Genomic DNA, 18,298 nt, shown 5'->3' on the forward strand with positions numbered 1-18,298 from the left:
AAAAAAAAAAAAAAAAAAAAACTCAAGCGAAACAGAAAGTGTGCAAAGGGCATAAAGTTGCCATATTTTGTAAGACTGCATTAATTGTAAGACTACAAGTTCCCTCTCCAGAGGAAACTGTTGCTAGCTTTCCTTATGCATTCTATCTAAACACTTCCATGCATGTATCAATAATCTACAAGTACGCATCTTCTTACTGTTAACTCAAATATAAGGATAATTTTTGAAGTGATCTCACAATAAGAAATTCCAACTAAAAATGAAGTTCATATTTTAAATGTTAACAAATATCAACGCAGGGAGGTGACATGGTTTTCTTTACAGTTTGAAAAACCTAAGAAAATGCTAGAAAATATGAAAGCAATCAGTGGCCTGGAGCATGTGTAGAAGAGAGAGCAACAGCGCCATCTATGCTTAATTTGGCAACATTACATGTAGCCCTGGAAAATCTTTTACCAAGTATGCTTCAAACTATTTTTGAAGATTAAAAAAAGAATCTGCTGCAATGATTCTACAATTTATTTATACCTAACCAAACTACCCTTTCAATTTATTGCTATGAGCTTAATGATGACTACTAGAAAGAGACTATGGTTTATCTCCAGTAAACTCCTAGATTTAAGTAAGAAATAAAGATGCAAGGAATCATTTTATGACTCAGGAAGCAAAAGGCAGTGAAAGAAAATATTCTCTTCACAAAGCACTTAGTTTCATTAAGAAGACTTCAAAACTGATTGAGGAAAACGTATCCTTTTAATATCATGAGTCAGTGTCTAAATAAGATAAAATATACTAGAGCTTGGTTATGATAAGAGGTGCTCTGCCACATATTTTAAAACAAAAGAGTAAGGCAGGAAGACACAAAAAGGAATAAAATTGTAAATTGTGTTTTATGACTCAAGCTGTTTCCCAATTAACAGAATGTCAACACTTTGTTCTATAACATTTCCAAACCCTATTTTTCAGTTTCTCCTGAATTGCAAAGTTCTATCTGAAACACTGTACTTCTGATACCAAACTCACATGCTACAGTTTCTATAGCACTGAAATTTCATGTTAAAAAGATGTGCTCCAGGAGTCATGTAAAAATCTTAGCAATTAAGCAAAAGAGGGTAGGTGTGAAGCTCTGGGCTCTGGAGAGGCAGGGATGGTCTGAGAGGAGCCTGCACAGCTGGAGGCCTGACGTGTCGTCGGAGGTTCTGACTGGACTGAAACCAGCCCAGGCAGGCGCCAGTCAGTTAGGGATGTGGATATGAATAAGACTGAAAAATACAATTACTGCCTCTCAGCACAAGCATAGCTATACACATACACATAATTAGACACTGGCAACACGTAACTGAGATGGTGCAGAAATGTTCTAAACCAATAATTTGGTCAGGTTCTGGATAAAATGAATGTCACTGGGAAACGGCATGTTTACAATAATTATGTTAGAAAATTGGTCATAATTATCACTTGAGTCCCTCAATTGAGAAATGGTACTCAAATGAAAATAAACACAATTGATATTGTAAACTTACGAAACATCTTTGGGGAGGAAGAAAGGCAAAATATCAGGAGAGAAAAGGACAAAACCGTTCACAGTGAGCTAGATGAGAACAACTGAATGCTGTAACTGATACACTACGGGGGTCACAGATCCTTCTCTATGCTCCGGTAAGTGCGTAACTCAATAACCACACAAACGGTGCAGAATTGAATCAACACACACTTCACTGTGCTTAGAAAATCACACTGTTACCACAGGGAGGTCAAGTCAGACAAAATCCCTTGTCTCGGTAAGTTTGTGAGATATCATATGATGCCCAGCAGTAGCTAATACTAACAAACAAGGATACCATATACATTCATGTAAGTAACAGCCTAGAAGAGTTAAGGGAAGGTGTCAGGGAGAAAACATGGTGTTTACGGCCAAGCTTTAAAGACCGCTAGGATTTCTAGGTAATTACTGGGCAGGTGGTGGTGGAAGAAAAGCCTGGGAGATTACCTGGTATCCTGGTAGAAGATGCAGAACCAGGGCAGACTGGGATTCTGAATTAATTCTGGGAAAGGAAATTCGGATCTATGACTAAATGAAGATAGGCCACGCGAAGATTCAAGTAAAGAGAGAATGGGGTCCCTGTGACTTTTAAAAAAAATGAACCTGATGGGAGTGGGATGAAGAAATAAAGAGGCAGAGGAACAGAGACCAAGAACTAGGGGATTACACCCCAAGGGGAGCAGAAGGGTTAGAGACATGGGAGAGAAATCACTGAAAGTGGCACACTGACCAGCAGGGTGTGACTTAGGGGAGGATTAGGATAAGGGGGTCAGCAGGGAAAAAGGAGGCTTCAAGCTAGGATTATGGTTGACGGAGGAGTCGAAGCTTCCACCAGGATTCAAGCCTGACCAGACGGCAGGAGGGAAGGCAAGACGGCCCAGGGCACAGGACTGCACAGAGGATGCAGAGAGCAGCAGCTCTAGCTCCTGGAGCCCGAGAGGTCACACGTCCCACACATAATCATGCAACCGTGGGAGGCTCGAGCTCTCCCAGCCGTGGTCTCCTCCTTGTAAAATGAGGGAGTCCCGCCCCACAGGAGTGCTGTGGGACAAATTATTTCCGAAACACCTTCCAGACGCTGTGCTGACATCTACTGTTAACTATGAGATTTCAGATGTAACAGCAGAACACGGTTCAGCGAGGTCCCATCCCCAACCTCCGGGCCACAAACCTCTGCCTGCAAGGAACCCGGCCACACAGCAGGAGGTGAGCAGCGGGTGAGTGAGCAAGCCAGCAAAGCTTCATCTGTATGTATAGCCGATTCCCCTCGCCCGCGTTACTGCCTGAGCTCTGCCTGCTGTCAGACCAGCGTGGCATGAGATTCTCACAGGAGCACAAACCCTACTGTGAACTGTGCATACAAAGGATCTAAGTTGTGTGCTCCTTATGAGAATCCAATGCCTGATGATCTCTCACTGTCTCCCATCACCCCCAGATAGGACCGTCTGGTTGTAGGAAAACAAGCTCAGGCTCCCACTGATTCTACATCATGGTGAGTTGTGTAATTATTTCATTATATATAACAATGTAATAATAAGAGAAATAAAGTGCACAATAAATGTGATGCCCTTGAATCATCCTGAAACCATCCCCCACCCCCGCCCCAGTCTGTGAAAAAACTGTCTTCCATGAAACTGGTCCCTGGTGCCAAAAAGACTGGGGCACTGCAATAGAGCAGCTGGAAGAAGGCTGGGGCCACTGCAATAGAGCAGCTGGAAGAAGGCTGCGGCCACTGCAATAGAGCAGCTGGAAGAGAAGATGGAGTTTTTTAAAGCAAAGTTTTGAGTAATAGAGTATATCATTCAGGTAAATTTACAAACACACATACAAATATAGGCATCTAGTCCAAAATGTTACCAGTTTTAAAAAACGAAGAGGGAACTTCCAGCTTCAGCTCCAAAGGGTGAAGGCTGGAAGCTGTAACTTCCATCCTTCCAATAAGAAAAAACTGAAAATCAATGGCCTTTCCTGGACTAACAACAATAATTAATTGAGTGATTTTACAGCTTACAAAAAGTGGAAGAGTCCGAGTGCAGTGACTCACGTCTGTAATCCCAGCACTTTGTGAAGCTGAGGTAAGCGGATCACTTGAGGTTAGGAGTTTGTGACCAGCTGGCCAAAATGGCAAAACCCCATCCCTACTAAAAATACAAAAATGAGCCAGGCATGGTGGTGTACGCCTGTAGTATCAGCTACTTGGGAGGCTGAGACAGAAGAATTGCTCGAACCCAGGAGGGGGAAGTTGCTGTGAGCCAAGATCATGCCACTGCAGCCTGGGCGATAGGCAACAGAGTGAGACTCTGCCTCAAAGAAAAAAAAAAAAAAAAAAGTAGAAGGAATGGCAGCCATGTCACAGTGACAGCAGGAGGAGCCTAGAAGACTGTGCCATCGGTACCTCCAGCCCTTTGGAGCAGCAGTGCCATCACAGAGTGGACCCAGATGGGCTGTAAATGTATACTGGAAAATCCACAGCAACCACTACAAACATTTTTAAAAAGTACAATCAATATGTTAAGAGAAAAGATAAAAGAGAATCATATAAAATGCTCAATGAAATCCAGAGAAGGCAGAAAAAGAGGCAGGGAGAAACAACCCATGCAGCAAACAGAAAACAGGGAAAAGCAACGGTAAAATGGAACTCGATTATCCTCATGCTCACTTCTAACGCGAATGGTCCAAACACAGCCATCAAAAGACAGAGACTGTCAGAGTAGATTAAAACACAGGCCCCAACTACTACTTACTACCTATGAGAAAACTCAAGACTCGAGATAGAAGAGGAAGAAAGACACACCATGCCCACGCTAACTGAAAGCCGGAGGGGCTACATTCAATTCAGAGAGAGCTGACTTCAACCAGGATAAACATGAGGGAAAAGAGGGGCGTTGCATAACGATAAAGCGGCCAATTCTTCAAGAAGATCATAACCTAAGATAACAAACTACGTACCTAACAACAGTACCTCAAAATATATCATGCAAAAACTAACAGAACTCAAGGGAGAAACAGACAAATCCAGTGCTGTTGGAAATTTAAACCCAACTCTCAGTAACCAACAGACCCAGCAGAGAGAAAATCAGTAAGGATACCAATGACTTGAATACCACTGTCTATCAGCTCAATCTGACATTTATACAACACTCCAGCAACAGCAGAATCTACACTCTTCTCAAGCTGAATTGGAACACTAATCAAGATAGGAAACATTGGCCATATAAAACCTTAATAAATGTAAATGGAGAGAAATCATACACAGCGTATTCTCAGACCACAAGAGAATTAAACTAGAAATCAACAACAGAAAAATACCTAGAAAATCCCTGAACGCCTGGAGATTAAACAACACACTTCTAAATAACACATAGGTCAAAGAAAAAGTCTCAAAATAATTTTTTAAACATTTTGAATGAAAATAAAAATACAACTTATCCACATTTGTGTGATACAGCAAGAGCAGTACCTAGAGGGAAAGTGGCAGCACTGAATGCATAGGCAGCCATTCTTCTGTTCTCCAGGGCTTCCTTCCAAATACATCACCATTCTTCTGTTCTCCAGGGCTTCCTTCCAAGACCCCACTAATACCAAAATCTGAGGATGCTCAAGCCCCTTACATAAAATGACACAGTATTTGCAAATAAACTATGCACACACCCACCCTCCATACACTTTAAATGAAGCCTGTCCAATCCACGGTTGTATACCGCCCAGGGCAGCTTTGAATGCAGCCCGACATAAATTCATAAACTTTCTTAAAACATTATGAAATTTTTTTGCCTTTTTTTTTTTTTAAACTCATCAGCTATTGTCAGTGTTAGTGTATTCTATGTGTGGTCCAAGACAATTCTTCTTCCAATGTGGCCCAGGGAAGCCAAAAGATTGGACACCCCTGCTTTAAATCATCTCTAGAGTATGTGTAACATCCAAAACAATGTAATACAATAATATAATAGTTATAACTATTATAATATCTAATACAATGTAAATGCTATGTAAATAGTTGTTATACTATATTTTACATTTTATTATTTTATTGCTGTATTATTTTATTGGCTTTTTTTTCCCCACAAATATTTCTGGTCCAAGATTGGTTGAATCCAAGGATGTGGAACCCAGGGATACAAAGGGCTGACTATATTGGAAAAGAAAAAAGATCTAAAATCAAAAAGCTTAGGAATCGATAGAAAATGAAGAGTAAGAAAAGCCTAAAGAAAGCAGGGAGAAAATAATAAAACTGGGGTATATATCAATAAAATGGAAAACAACTGCATAAATCATCAAAACAAAAACCTAGTTCTCTGAAAAACTTAAATATGAAGGGAAAATTCACAAAGAGCAAATAAATAGCCAATAAAAATATAAATAAGTTCAGCGTTTATAACATGCAAAGTAAAACAAATACTTGTTTTGGTATCAAAATTGAAAGTTTTTGTTTGCATTTTGTCTAATTATATTGTTTATATAGGGAAATTCAGAGGACCAGGTACAAGTATGAATACTGGTACACATATTCTGGAGAATCATTTTGCAAAAACACAATAGCTGTAAAATGCGTTCATATACTCTGACCACTTTTATACCTTAAGTAACCTAAAATTGAACAAAAAGGGGTACAACATGCTCTTTACTGTATTAGGAACATGAAGAAACTGAAATAACCCAAGAGATTTATTTTAAAGCAACGGTAAATGGATTATGCTGTGTCTGTGGTCAAAACTTTTTCTGTAAATGGCCGGATAGCAAATATCAGGCTTTGAGAGCTATATACAGTTTCCATCACATAATCCTTTCTTTTCCTTCCAATCCTTTAAAAATGTAAGGATCTTCTTAGCAGCTGAAAGCTGGATCTGGCCCACAGGCCAAACAGTTTGCCAAGCCCTGACTTGCATCTCAATCAATGGTAAGTGCACCTTATATGGGGAGCCATGAAAAAAATCAAATTTTAAAGTGTTTAACAAAACAGGAACATGCTCAATATATTGGAAGTAGAATACAAAAATACATGCAAGATATATTTAGAAATATATGCACACACACATTTAACTGGAAGAACCTGCATTCAACTGTCACTCCTGGCACTGTGGCGGCAGAACCACAGGTGATTTGATTCTATATTCAACCTTTGTTCCCGACTTTCTCTTCCAAGAGGGTATGCCTTTGGCCTCTCAACCACTTTGTCATTACAGTCCCCTCACCCCTCCCTCCTTCACTTCCCTCCTTACCCAGACTAAGTGTCATGGTTCACCACTACTCACATGCAATTTTGTCTGTGCTCAGTTCCCTTGCCCCTATCTTACAAAACCCCGGTCTTGTTAAAATCCCAGGCTCTGGCCACGGTGAAAAACCGCATTTCCTGGGTACGGATTTGCCTCCCCTGCCTGAAGTTCTTCTGCCAGAAGCACAGCTCTTCCGCTCTCAGAAAGCCTTTCCCTCGCCACACACAGAGCAGGCCTACGCTGCTGTCTCTGCCAGGGCCTCCTTGCGAGGCTGGCCCTTGGTTGGCTTCTGGAAACTCAGCTTCTAAAAAGTGCCCTATGCTGATGAGGCTGGGCAGCAACCTCAGCCCTACCAGGGTACGACAGGAGTTACAGAGAATACCTGCCTTCTTTCTGGGAGTCTGGAACCTGAATAGTTGCGAAGCGGAGGATTCCTACGTGACCAGCCCCCAATAAAAATTATGGGCACTGAGTAGCTAAGGGGCTTTCCAGGCAGAAATACTGCCCATAGGTTACTGTATTTTTCGCTGCTAGAGAAAGTAGCTCAATCAATGTGTCAGTGTCTCTGTGTCCCTCACAAGAGGAAGAGAGCTTGGGGAGCCTGTGCATGGATTTCTCCAGAGTCCAACAAGTCTTTTTTTGTATTGATCTGTGTACCTGTCCTCATTCACAGTGATGAATTTTATTCTCAACAGAGGAGACAGGCAGCTACCACAGAGGGCAGACCCCAAGGCTCCAACCCACAGCACACAGGATCAGGATGCTGCACCAGGTAAGGCCCACACGGAGCTGAGCTGCCTGCAGAGGGAAGGAGGCTGTGGGAACCAAGGAAGCCACCAAAGTGAACTCGGGTCTCCGAATTTGCTACAGAAGCGGGGACTGTGGCAGGTTGTTTCTCTCCCCCTCTACTTTATATGAAAAACACCCGTGGTGACCAACTCAAGACTATGAATGGTCATCACTGCACAACGACATGGTGGCTGCCCCTGTCCCACATAGGGACGCATATTTTCATTCTGGCCAGAGGACAACAGTGAAGGCTGACCACCTTCTGCATTCCCTGGGTGGACAGTCTGGGGCTGTTGTCCATCTGACCCTTTAGATCTCCTCTCCACCCTTCCTCCAAGGTGCTCTGTGTCCAGAGGCTGGTTCCTTGCATCAGACGGGCTCTACTGCCCTCTGACTTCAATGAAGTGCAGTTGGGTGGATGATTGTTCTGCTGGTTCCCTGCATGTGGGCTCCCCATCCCCCTCGGGCTCCATCTGATGCTGGACAGGCTCTTCCACAGCAGCCCCAGCGGCTCTGGACTCCAAAGCCCAGTGCCCTTGCCCTCACCCGCCAGTTTCCCACTGCGGATGGCCTGGGTGTCTCACCATCCTGGCTTCCCTCAACCCTGCCCTGCTCTCCATCAATGGTTCCCTTACTAAACCCTCTTCTGTTCTCTGGTCAAATGTGCCTTCTGTTTCCTACGAGGAACCTGACAGCTGCAGCTAAAGGTGAATATTGGGAAAATGGAAATGTTATGGCAAATTCACAAAGTCATACTGATGGATAGTGAACAACAGAGCCTTCCTGTGGCTTTCCTGTGAAACCCACGTTGTTTGTACAGTGTGGCAGGTTCCTGCCGGTTTCCAGTCATGCACAGCATGGCGTTTCAGTACACAACAGGTCACATATACAACGTGGTCCTACAAGACTCTAACGGAGCTGAACACTTCCTATCACAGCAGCTGTCACAGTGCCATGGCTCAACGCGTGACTCCCATATTTGCAGTGATGTGGTATAAACAAACCTACTGCACCGCCAGTCGTGGAAGAGTTCAGCACACACAATTATGTAGAGTAAAGAATACCTGATATTCTCATCAGTGGCCATGTTACTGGTTTAGGTTATTTACTATACTAGACATTTTATCGTGATTTTTAAAGTACTCATCTTACTTATTTAAAAAAGTAACTGTAAAACAGCCTCAGGCAGGTCCTTCAGGAGGCATCCAGAAGAAGGCATCATTGTCACAGGAGGGGAGGCTCCATGTGTGTTACTGCCCGTGAAGGCCTTCCAGTGAGACAGGTGTGGATGCTCCCAACCCCGTGTAGGCCTAGGCCACTGTGTTTGTATCTTAATAAACAACAACAACAAAAGTTTAAAAAGTAAAAAGTAATTTTAAAATCAGAAAATACTTCTAGAATAAGGATAGAAAGAAAAAAAAATTTAAGTTTATAAAGAAAGTTATAGTAAGTGAAGGTTAATCTCTTACTGAAGAAAAAACCTTTTATTATGTTTTTTGAAGAAAAAACCTTTTATGTTTTAATTTAAAGTAGCCTAATTGTACATTGTTTACAAAGTCTACCGTAGTGTACGGTCACGTCCTAGACCTTCACATTCACCCAGCACTCATTCACTGACTTACCCAGAGCAACTGCCAGTCCCGCCAGCTCCACTCACGGTGCCTGCCCTACGCAGGTGGACCATTTTTATCTCTTACACTATTTTATTTTTTATGTTTAGATACACAAACACCACTGTGTCACAACTGGCGACAGTGTTCAGTACTGTACCACGCTGCACAGGTTTGTAGTCTAGGAGTAACAGGCTCCGCCATACCGCCTAGGTGGGCAGGCTACAGCACCTAGGCTTGTGTAAATACACACTACGATGTTTTCACGACGATGAAATCGCCTAATGACGCCTTTCTTAGGACATATCCCTGTTGTTAAGCAACACAGAACTACATATACAAGGCAGTGCTAAGCCCCGTGGTGCTGAACCCTGCAAGGCTGGGGGGCACATCACTCAGGTCAGCTCTCCCACCAAGGGGCGGGGCACACTGGGAATCTGGATTACAACAATAAAACACTAAACTGCACTGGCGCATGCACAGAAAAAAATATGAATAGCATCTTCATCATGGTTGTCCTTAGCATGTGGTTTCAACTTCACTGTAGACTTCCATAATGCGTGAATTGAGGATAATATAAATCATTTCTGAGATCAGAAAAACAAAAAAAAAACAAGCTTAGGATTAAAGAACAAAAACATCAACGGAGAAATGTAAGCACATAATGAATCTACAATCAGACTGTAACAACATACCACAAACAGTATAACATAGTCTCTACAACTTTAGTGTTTATGATATACATTGTTCTGAGCCTTTCAAATTATTCGCACATTGAATCCCCACAACAGTCCTTTAAGGTAGCTTCTATTTTCTCTCTGCTTTACAAGAAGCAGACAGAGGCTCAGAGAGGTTAGGCCCCTTGCCCAGGGGCACAGCGACAGGTGACTGGCTGAGTTCCTCTCAAGGGATCCGTCTGACCTGGTTATGAAATGGTGAGTCTCTGGTATCGCAACAATCATTTTCTTTTCAGAAATATACTTTTATTTTCCCCTCTTGGTCTCCATCACCTACATATCTCTGTCCTTAAGTTAAAATTACTCGGAATGAACCAATGTTTGATGGCCCTTGCCACAGTTCACAGCAAAGCACACACTGACTTTGCAACAAAAACGGCTGCACAGGGAATGATCAGCTGACTTTAATGACTCGGAGAAACTTCTACATTCAGACATCTCAGAGGACCCCTCTCATTTCTGGTCAGTCGCCCCATCAATCAGCGGACTCACGGCCCTCAGGCTGAGACGTGTTGTCCACGTGGAGCAGGCACTGTAACCTCTGGCCATTGTCTCCAGGAGGCAGAATATTGATTCAGAGGCCAAAAGCAGTGCTTTGTGCTTTAATTCCATCTCCTAGTAATGGCTCAGAAAGACAAGGAAGGCTGGTGCAGTGGCTCATGCCTGTAACCCCAGCACTTTCGGAGGCCGAGGCGGGCGGATCACCTGAGGTCAGGAGTTTGAAACCAGTCTGCCCAACACGGCGAAATCCCGTCTCTACTGAAAACACAAAAAATTAGCCGGGTGTGGTGGCGCATGCCTATAATCCCATCTATTCAGGAGGCTGAGGCAGAAGAATCGCTTGAATCCAGGAGGCGGAGGTTGCAGTGAGCTGAGATCGCACCACCGCACTCCAGTCTGGGCAACAAGAGCAAAACTCCAACTCAAAAAAAAAAAAAAAAAAAAAAAAAAAAAGCAGGTTTTGTTGTTTTACTTTCTAATGGAAGATTTGCTAGATTGCTTTAAAAAGACTTTCTAGAGCCAATCATTTCAGTAAGCTACTTTTAGATTAATATCATTTTATACAGTAGTGAATATATGGAATATATGAAATTTATATTTGTTTCTTCCTTCGATACATACAGCCTGGCACTCTAGTTCACTGCCATAATCTTACAAATGGAGGCACAGGCAGATAAAGTAACTTGTCCCAAGTCACACAGCCAGCTAAGGGCTGACCTGACTCTTCCTGTCTCCTCAGTCTGACATGAGGACCCCACAGTATGCCTACCTCACTCACCCTTCGGTATCCATTCCACTAACTAGAAACCTGATTTTGCAAATACTATTTTAACAGTGTGGCAGGAATTAACAAACTAAGTAGAATGACTAGTTTTTTTTTTTTTTTTTAATGTAAATCCATTTTTTGCTTATTAATGCTGTACTAAAAACATCAAACAGAAGTAAACTTCTTTTGAGAGACAAGGTCTCTGTCGCCCAAGCTGGAGCACAGTGGCGTGAACACAGCTCATCACAGCCTCAACCTCCCAGGTTCAAGTGACCCTCCCACATTAGCCTCCAAGTAGCATACCACAGGTATGCACCACCACCACACCCAGATAATTTTTAAATTGTTTGTAGAAATGGGGTCTCGCTATATTGCCCGGGCTGGTCTCAAACTCCAGGGCTCTAGCAATCCTCCCGCTTGAGCTTCCCAACATGCTGGATTTACAGACGTGAACCCTGCCTGGCCAGAAGTAGACTTATCACACATTCTGTTTGCATTTTGATCAGTGAACTTGTAGTGACATGTACAATGAGCCAGCTATCCCTCTGGTCATCCTAGGAGACCACTGTATCCCTCACACCCCATCAGGCAGAAAAAGAAAGGAAGCACCAATGGCCTAAGAACACCAGCATCACAGGGCCAAGAACACAGAAATCAAAGTCACTCGTTCCAGATGCATCTCCTGAGTGCACGCTGGATATGAGGCCTGTGCCAGGCACTGGGCGTTGCAGTGATGAGCAGCAGCTGGGGCGGGTGGTAGAGGAGAGACCCAAGCAGGGTAAGATTCCCAGGCAGCCAGCACCAGCCAGGACAGAAAAGGCAGAGCTGGGGGATCACTGGTGGGAAGGCCAGTGCACAGACACACTGCAAGAGGCACCTGGGGGACATTTGCGGGGTGTGCAGGGGAAAGGTCTGGGCTAGGACCTACAGTGGTATCCATGCTATCCACAGCCGTGTGACTAGGTACGTCCTCAAGAAATCGAAGTCAACGGACAAGACGCTGCCCGGGTCACTGTGCCTGCCAGAGCCCAGTGGCAGGCAGAAGGAACCACAAAAGGAGAGCCCAGCCCCAGAGGGCAGTGGCTGGTGGAGGAGTGACAGACTGAGGGTGTCGGGGGGCATGGAACCAGGAGAAGGGAGTAGAGACGAGGGGCAGCGGCACTGCTTCCAGGGCCAGGGAGCAGCATGAAGACAGACAAGGGTCTGCTGCATCTGGAACTGCGAGGCCGTCTTCTTGGCAGGAGCAGTTTCAATAGAGTGACGCAGATGAAGACAGCTTTTTTTCCAACTTACCGAATTGGTACAGTTTTTGTTTTCATTTAATAGATACCAAAGAATCCACACAATAGCTGAACGGATATAAGTCACATCGTGTTACTCCTCTGCTTCAAACCCCCAAATGGCATCTCATCTCATCAGATAAAAACCCACCAAATGCACCATGACCTACCCGCCTTCCGCCGTGGCCTCCCCTCCCCCCACTTGTTCCAGCCACACTGGCTTGGCTGCTGGGTGCACCTTCCCACCACACTCCTGCCTCAGAGCCTCTGCACCTGCCGAGCCCCTGCCCTTTGCTCACCTCACAGCCCACAGGACCCAATCCTGGCCTCACTTAGGCCTTGTCCTGAGAGAGGCCCTTTGCCACCCCTAGCTACTCCCCACCCTGTTACTCCGGGTTACTTCTCTCCCTGGCCTTCGTGACCTGACAGCTTCATCTATTTGTTTACTCTGTCTCCCCCACTAAAACACATTTTCAAAGACATCAAGAATTTTATCTGACACTTAAATCCCTTAAATCTGGAATGGTGTTGCACATAGCGGAAGCAAAATGCCTGTTAAATTAATAATGGCACTCAATAAATTAAGTATCAGACCAGGGGGTTCAGGAGCTGTTTGGAAGAGAAAATGCATCTAAGCATTGGTTGGTCGTGCTAACACCTAACTTGAAACGTAATTACTTCAAACTTCCCTAAGTTTCCCCATTATGCAAGTAGACCCCACACGTGCAGCAGCCCCCACACAGATGCACTTACAGTAATCGCAGGTGGTGTAAAGAGCGATCGTCCTGCTGGAGCCACGGCCCTTTCTCGAACTTAAGGTATTCAATGTCCTCTACCACCTAAGACAGGAAAAATTCAGGTTAAACAGAGAACCCCATTTTAGAAATGTAAATGAAGTAGCTTGTTTTTGAGACAGGGTCTGGCTCTGTCATCCAGGTGGGAAAGTAATGGTACAATCACAGCACACTGCAGCCGTGGCCTCCTGGGCTCAAGCAATCCTCCCACCTGAGCACCTCCGCCTCCCGAGTTGCTGGGACTACAGGCGCCCGGCAACACACCTAGCTAATGTTTGTATTCTTAGTAGAGATGGGGTCTCGCCATGTTGCCCAGGCTGGTCTCTAAATCCTGGGCTCAAGTGATCCTCCTGCCTCAGCCTCCCAAAGTGCTGGGATTACAGACATGAGCCACCATGCCTGGCCAAGAGGTAACATTTTAATACATTGTAAGCTATGAATATCTAGCAGGAAGAATCACACCTTAACAGAATGAAAGTGAAGCTGGCTGACCTTTAATGAGATGGTGGGGTTGAGTGTTGCATAGCTATGATCCCTAGCTAACACTCAGGGATCAGCAAGTACTACAGACATTACCCTGCAGGCTGGGAGAAAAAGGACAGGCGAGAACACTCAAGACTAGGGGAGAAAGATCAGCCTTCAAGGACAGGCTACTCATTTCTTCCCAAGTAAGTTCATTCTAAAAGGCAAAAACCTAGCCTCTCAAAATGACAAAAGAATAAGATATAAACCCATTTCCTAGAGAGACCTAATGATCCAGGTGCCTGGCCCCAAGGCTGGCTGTCTGCACAGTCTGACCTTCCAGAGGAGTAATCCTTCCATAAGCATTCTTTCCTCAAAACAGGCCAAACTTAGGAACCCTCTTTAGTTTCGAGAATTTGAGTAGATTCAAAAACGAACTCAAATAACATAGTGTAAGAGACAAAATGTACTATTCTTCTGCTAAGATACATGCCACCTAAACAGTCTCGCAAAGGTATATAAATACTCTAAAAACAGAAATAGAAGGCCGAGGAGAAAATGAAATGTAATTTCATCAATCTGAGTAGAATAAACCAAGGTCTCAAAAGAACTTTACAACTGGTAGTAGGAGAGCCTGGGCGAGAATGTAGGGCTTCCCTCTGTAAGGAGAATGCGCCTCTCTGTGCAGAAAAGCTCAGTGAACCTCCCTCTTCTCATCCTCCCAATGCTGAGGCAAATGAAGCGTGCTTGTCATCCCAGCAGCCAACTATGCAAAGCTTCTCTGTGACACGGATGCCACTCACACTTCAAGACCAGATCCTAAAATGTGTATTTTCTTCTAGAATTGTTACACCTTGTTTTGTTTTTAGTAATTTATGCTTAATATATAAAATACAAAATAAAAAACTTCTTTTTTAACAAATGTATGTTCAATTGCCTCAGTACCATTTAAGAAACAATTTTCCTCTACTTCCATTTCTGTAATTATCCTTTAAGGAACTAACTTTGCCAAACTGAAGATACACACAGGTGCATATGTGTTTCTGGACTCTTGTTTTGTTCCATTAGGCTCTTTATTAATTCTTGCATTAACACCACAATGCTCTCCTTACTATAATCATATAGTTTGTTTTTATATGTGAGAGGGCAAATGTGCTTTCGTTACTCTTCTTCAGACGTTTTAATGTTTGTCTGGCTATTATTCAAAAAGTTCCCTGAAAACTACACCAAGATTTATTAGACTTTCACAAAATACACTAATTTAGGGAAAACTGTTATCTTTACATGTAAATCTTTCCCATTACCTAATCCAACTTTTTTTTTTTTTTTTTTTTTTGAGACGGAGTCTCGCTCTGTCGCCCGGGCTGGAGTGCAGTGGCCGGATCTCAGCTCACTGCAAGCTCCGCCTCCCGGGTTGACGCCATTCTCCTGCCTCAGCCTCCCGAGTAGCTGGGACTACAGGCGCCCGCCACCTCGCCCGGCTAGTTTTTTGTATTTTTTAGTAGAGACGGGGTTTCACCGTGTTAGCCAGGGTGGTCTCGATCTTCTGACCTCATGATCCGCCCGTCTCGGCCTCCCAAAGTGCTGGGATTACAGGCTTGAGCCACCATGCCTGGCCACTAATCCAACTTTCAATTCTCCATCTCTTTAATAAAAATGGTGGAGTGGATGGCCCATGATTCCATGGCCTCTATAATCTTCAGATCATAGAAACTGAATTACTTAAAAGAATATCAAAACCTCATGGCCAGGGGAGTGTGGTGACGGATCTGACCGGCACTGCTTTTAGGTGATAAAACACTGACGTTTGTTAAGGCCCCTGGGAATCTAACTGACGATCTGATTCGCAAGAACCTTACACATGAATCAAACGTAGAAACAACTTTCAACTGTTCAGCCATGTCCTTACCCTTGTTGAATCTTCAGCTTCCCTTGCAGAATACTGTAAAATCTCACATTTTTCACTGTAAGAAAAAACATGTTGAAATTCAATGTACACTTTTCCAAGCTGAAATTACATGTGCGAATGAATACAAACCACTAAAGTCTCCTGCTCGAATTTGAAACCTCACATTCTCTGCACTGGGCGCCATGCTGGGCAGGTGAGGGCGCATTAGAGCTTGACTGGTTCAGGAGGACATGTAGAAAGAAGCTAGAATGTGCTCATGGCTGGCTTGACAGTGACAACAGCAGGTCCATTTCCTCGTTTCCCTTCTCCTGACTACACTGCCCCCAAGCCAAGGGCGTGACAGACCACAGCCACCACTGTCCACAGGAACAAGGTACATGAGCCACGTCGGCAGCTGCACATACCATCGCCAAATGCAGTGCCCGCTGCAGGGAAGGACAACGAAGCCCAGGGCCTAACCGAGGACAGGCACAGAGGGCACAAAACTGGCAATGTGGGACACAGGTTAATTGAGCTACTAGGATTTAGAATTTACGAGACAAATGAAACCCTCAAAGTAACCTGTTTCAGCCAAACTACAACAGGGTAGCAGCAACTCAGTTACCTTCATCCTTGGTCTTTAGTCCGGCCACTGAGAATTTAGCACCAGGTCCTAGAAGGAAGGGAGCAGCAGTTCACCATGCCCGCTTCCCCCATGCCTACACTGACCATGCAGAGACCTGGCTGTCCAGCCCGGGAATGACTGAAAAGCAGCAGGTGAGCATGTCCATCCCTCACCAAATGAAGACGCCGCCCCTGCCATCATCTCCAGACCACCCAGAGGAAGCCTATGCAGTCCCAATCCTGGCCAGAGAGGCTGGCAGACAGGCCGGACCAGCAGACAGGCCGGGACAGCAGACAGGCCGCACCAGGAGGCTCAATGGAGTGCCCACAACGGCAGAATGCTGGAAGCACCTTCCAGCATAGTGTCAAGGGGCTACTGTGTCCCACACATCATCTGCCCAGTATAAACAAGGGACATCTCATTTAGGTGCCAGTTGCAGGAAAGGACAACATAGCCCAGGGCCTAACCGAGCACAGGCAGACGGCATCTTTATACCAGGGTACCCTCCATAGCCCAGGGCCTAACCGAGCACAGGCAGACGGCATCTTTATACCAGGGTACCCTCCATAGCCCAGGGCCTAACCGAGCACAGGCAGACAACATCTTTATACCAGGGTACCCTCCATAGCCCAGGGCCTAACCGAGCACAGGCAGACAACATCTTTATACCAGGGTACCCTCCATAGCCCAGGGCCTAACCGAGCACAGGCAGACAACATCTTTATACCAGGGTACCCTCCATAGCCCAGGGCCTAACCGAGCACAGGCAGACAACATCTTTATACCAGGGTACCCTCCATAGCCCAGGGCCTAACCGAGCACAGGCAGACAACATCTTTATACCAGGGTACCCTCCATAGCCCAGGGCCTAACCGAGCACAGGCAGACAACATCTTTATACCAGGGTACCCTCCATAGCCCAGGGCCTAACCGAGCACAGGCAGACAACATCTTTATACCAGGGTACCCTCCATAGCCCAGGGCCTAACCGAGCACAGGCAGACAACATCTTTATACCAGGGTACCCTCCATAGCCCAGGGCCTAACCGAGCACAGGCAGACAACATCTTTATACCAGGGTACCCTCCATAGCCCAGGGCCTAACCGAGCACAGGCAGACAACATCTTTATACCAGGGTACCCTCCATAGCCCAGGGCCTAACCGAGCACAGGCAGACAACATCTTTATACCAGGGTACCCTCCATAGCCCAGGGCCTAACCGAGCACAGGCAGACAACATCTTTATACCAGGGTACCCTCCATAGCCCAGGGCCTAACCGAGCACAGGCAGACAACATCTTTATACCAGGGTACCCTCCATAGCCCAGGGCCTAACCGAGCACAGGCAGACAACATCTTTATACCAGGGTACCCTCCATAGCCCAGGGCCTAACCGAGCACAGGCAGACAACATCTTTATACCAGGGTACCCTCCATAGCCCAGGGCCTAACCGAGCACAGGCAGACAACATCTTTATACCAGGGTACCCTCCATAGCCCAGGGCCTAACCGAGCACAGGCAGACAACATCTTTATACCAGGGTACCCTCCATAGCCCAGGGCCTAACCGAGCACAGGCAGACAACATCTTTATACCAGGGTACCCTCCATAGCCCAGGGCCTAACCGAGCACAGGCAGACAACATCTTTATACCAGGGTACCCTCCATAGCCCAGGGCCTAACCGAGCACAGGCAGACAACATCTTTATACCAGGGTACCCTCCATAGCCCAGGGCCTAACCGAGCACAGGCAGACAACATCTTTATACCAGGGTACCCTCCATAGCCCAGGGCCTAACCGAGCACAGGCAGACAACATCTTTATACCAGGGTACCCTCCATAGCCCAGGGCCTAACCGAGCACAGGCAGACAACATCTTTATACCAGGGTACCCTCCATAGCCCAGGGCCTAACCGAGCACAGGCAGACAACATCTTTATACCAGGGTACCCTCCATAGCCCAGGGCCTAACCGAGCACAGGCAGACAACATCTTTATACCAGGGTACCCTCCATAGCCCAGGGCCTAACCGAGCACAGGCAGACAACATCTTTATACCAGGGTACCCTCCATAGCCCAGGGCCTAA

The 18,298-nt window shown here is 45.4% G+C and overlaps 1 protein-coding gene across 2 annotated transcripts in view; it reads right to left on the reverse strand.

Moving 5' to 3' along the window:
- Positions 1–18,298, reverse strand: part of NDUFA10 (NADH:ubiquinone oxidoreductase subunit A10) — a 67,145-nt gene that overhangs the window by 29,836 nt on the left and 19,011 nt on the right. For both annotated transcript variants that reach the window (XM_017875580.1, XM_017875579.1), the window contains exons 7-8: positions 15,605–15,659; positions 13,193–13,278 (exon numbers count right to left, since the gene is read on the reverse strand). In XM_017875580.1, the coding sequence (XP_017731069.1) occupies positions 13,193–13,278; positions 15,605–15,659 (141 nt within the window). The remainder of the gene's footprint in view (positions 1–13,192; positions 13,279–15,604; positions 15,660–18,298) is intronic.

The sequence above is a fragment of the Rhinopithecus bieti genome, unplaced genomic scaffold (assembly GCF_001698545.2).
Source record: "Rhinopithecus bieti isolate Rb0 unplaced genomic scaffold, ASM169854v2 scaffold_7884, whole genome shotgun sequence".
Lineage (NCBI taxonomy): Eukaryota > Metazoa > Chordata > Mammalia > Primates > Cercopithecidae > Rhinopithecus > Rhinopithecus bieti.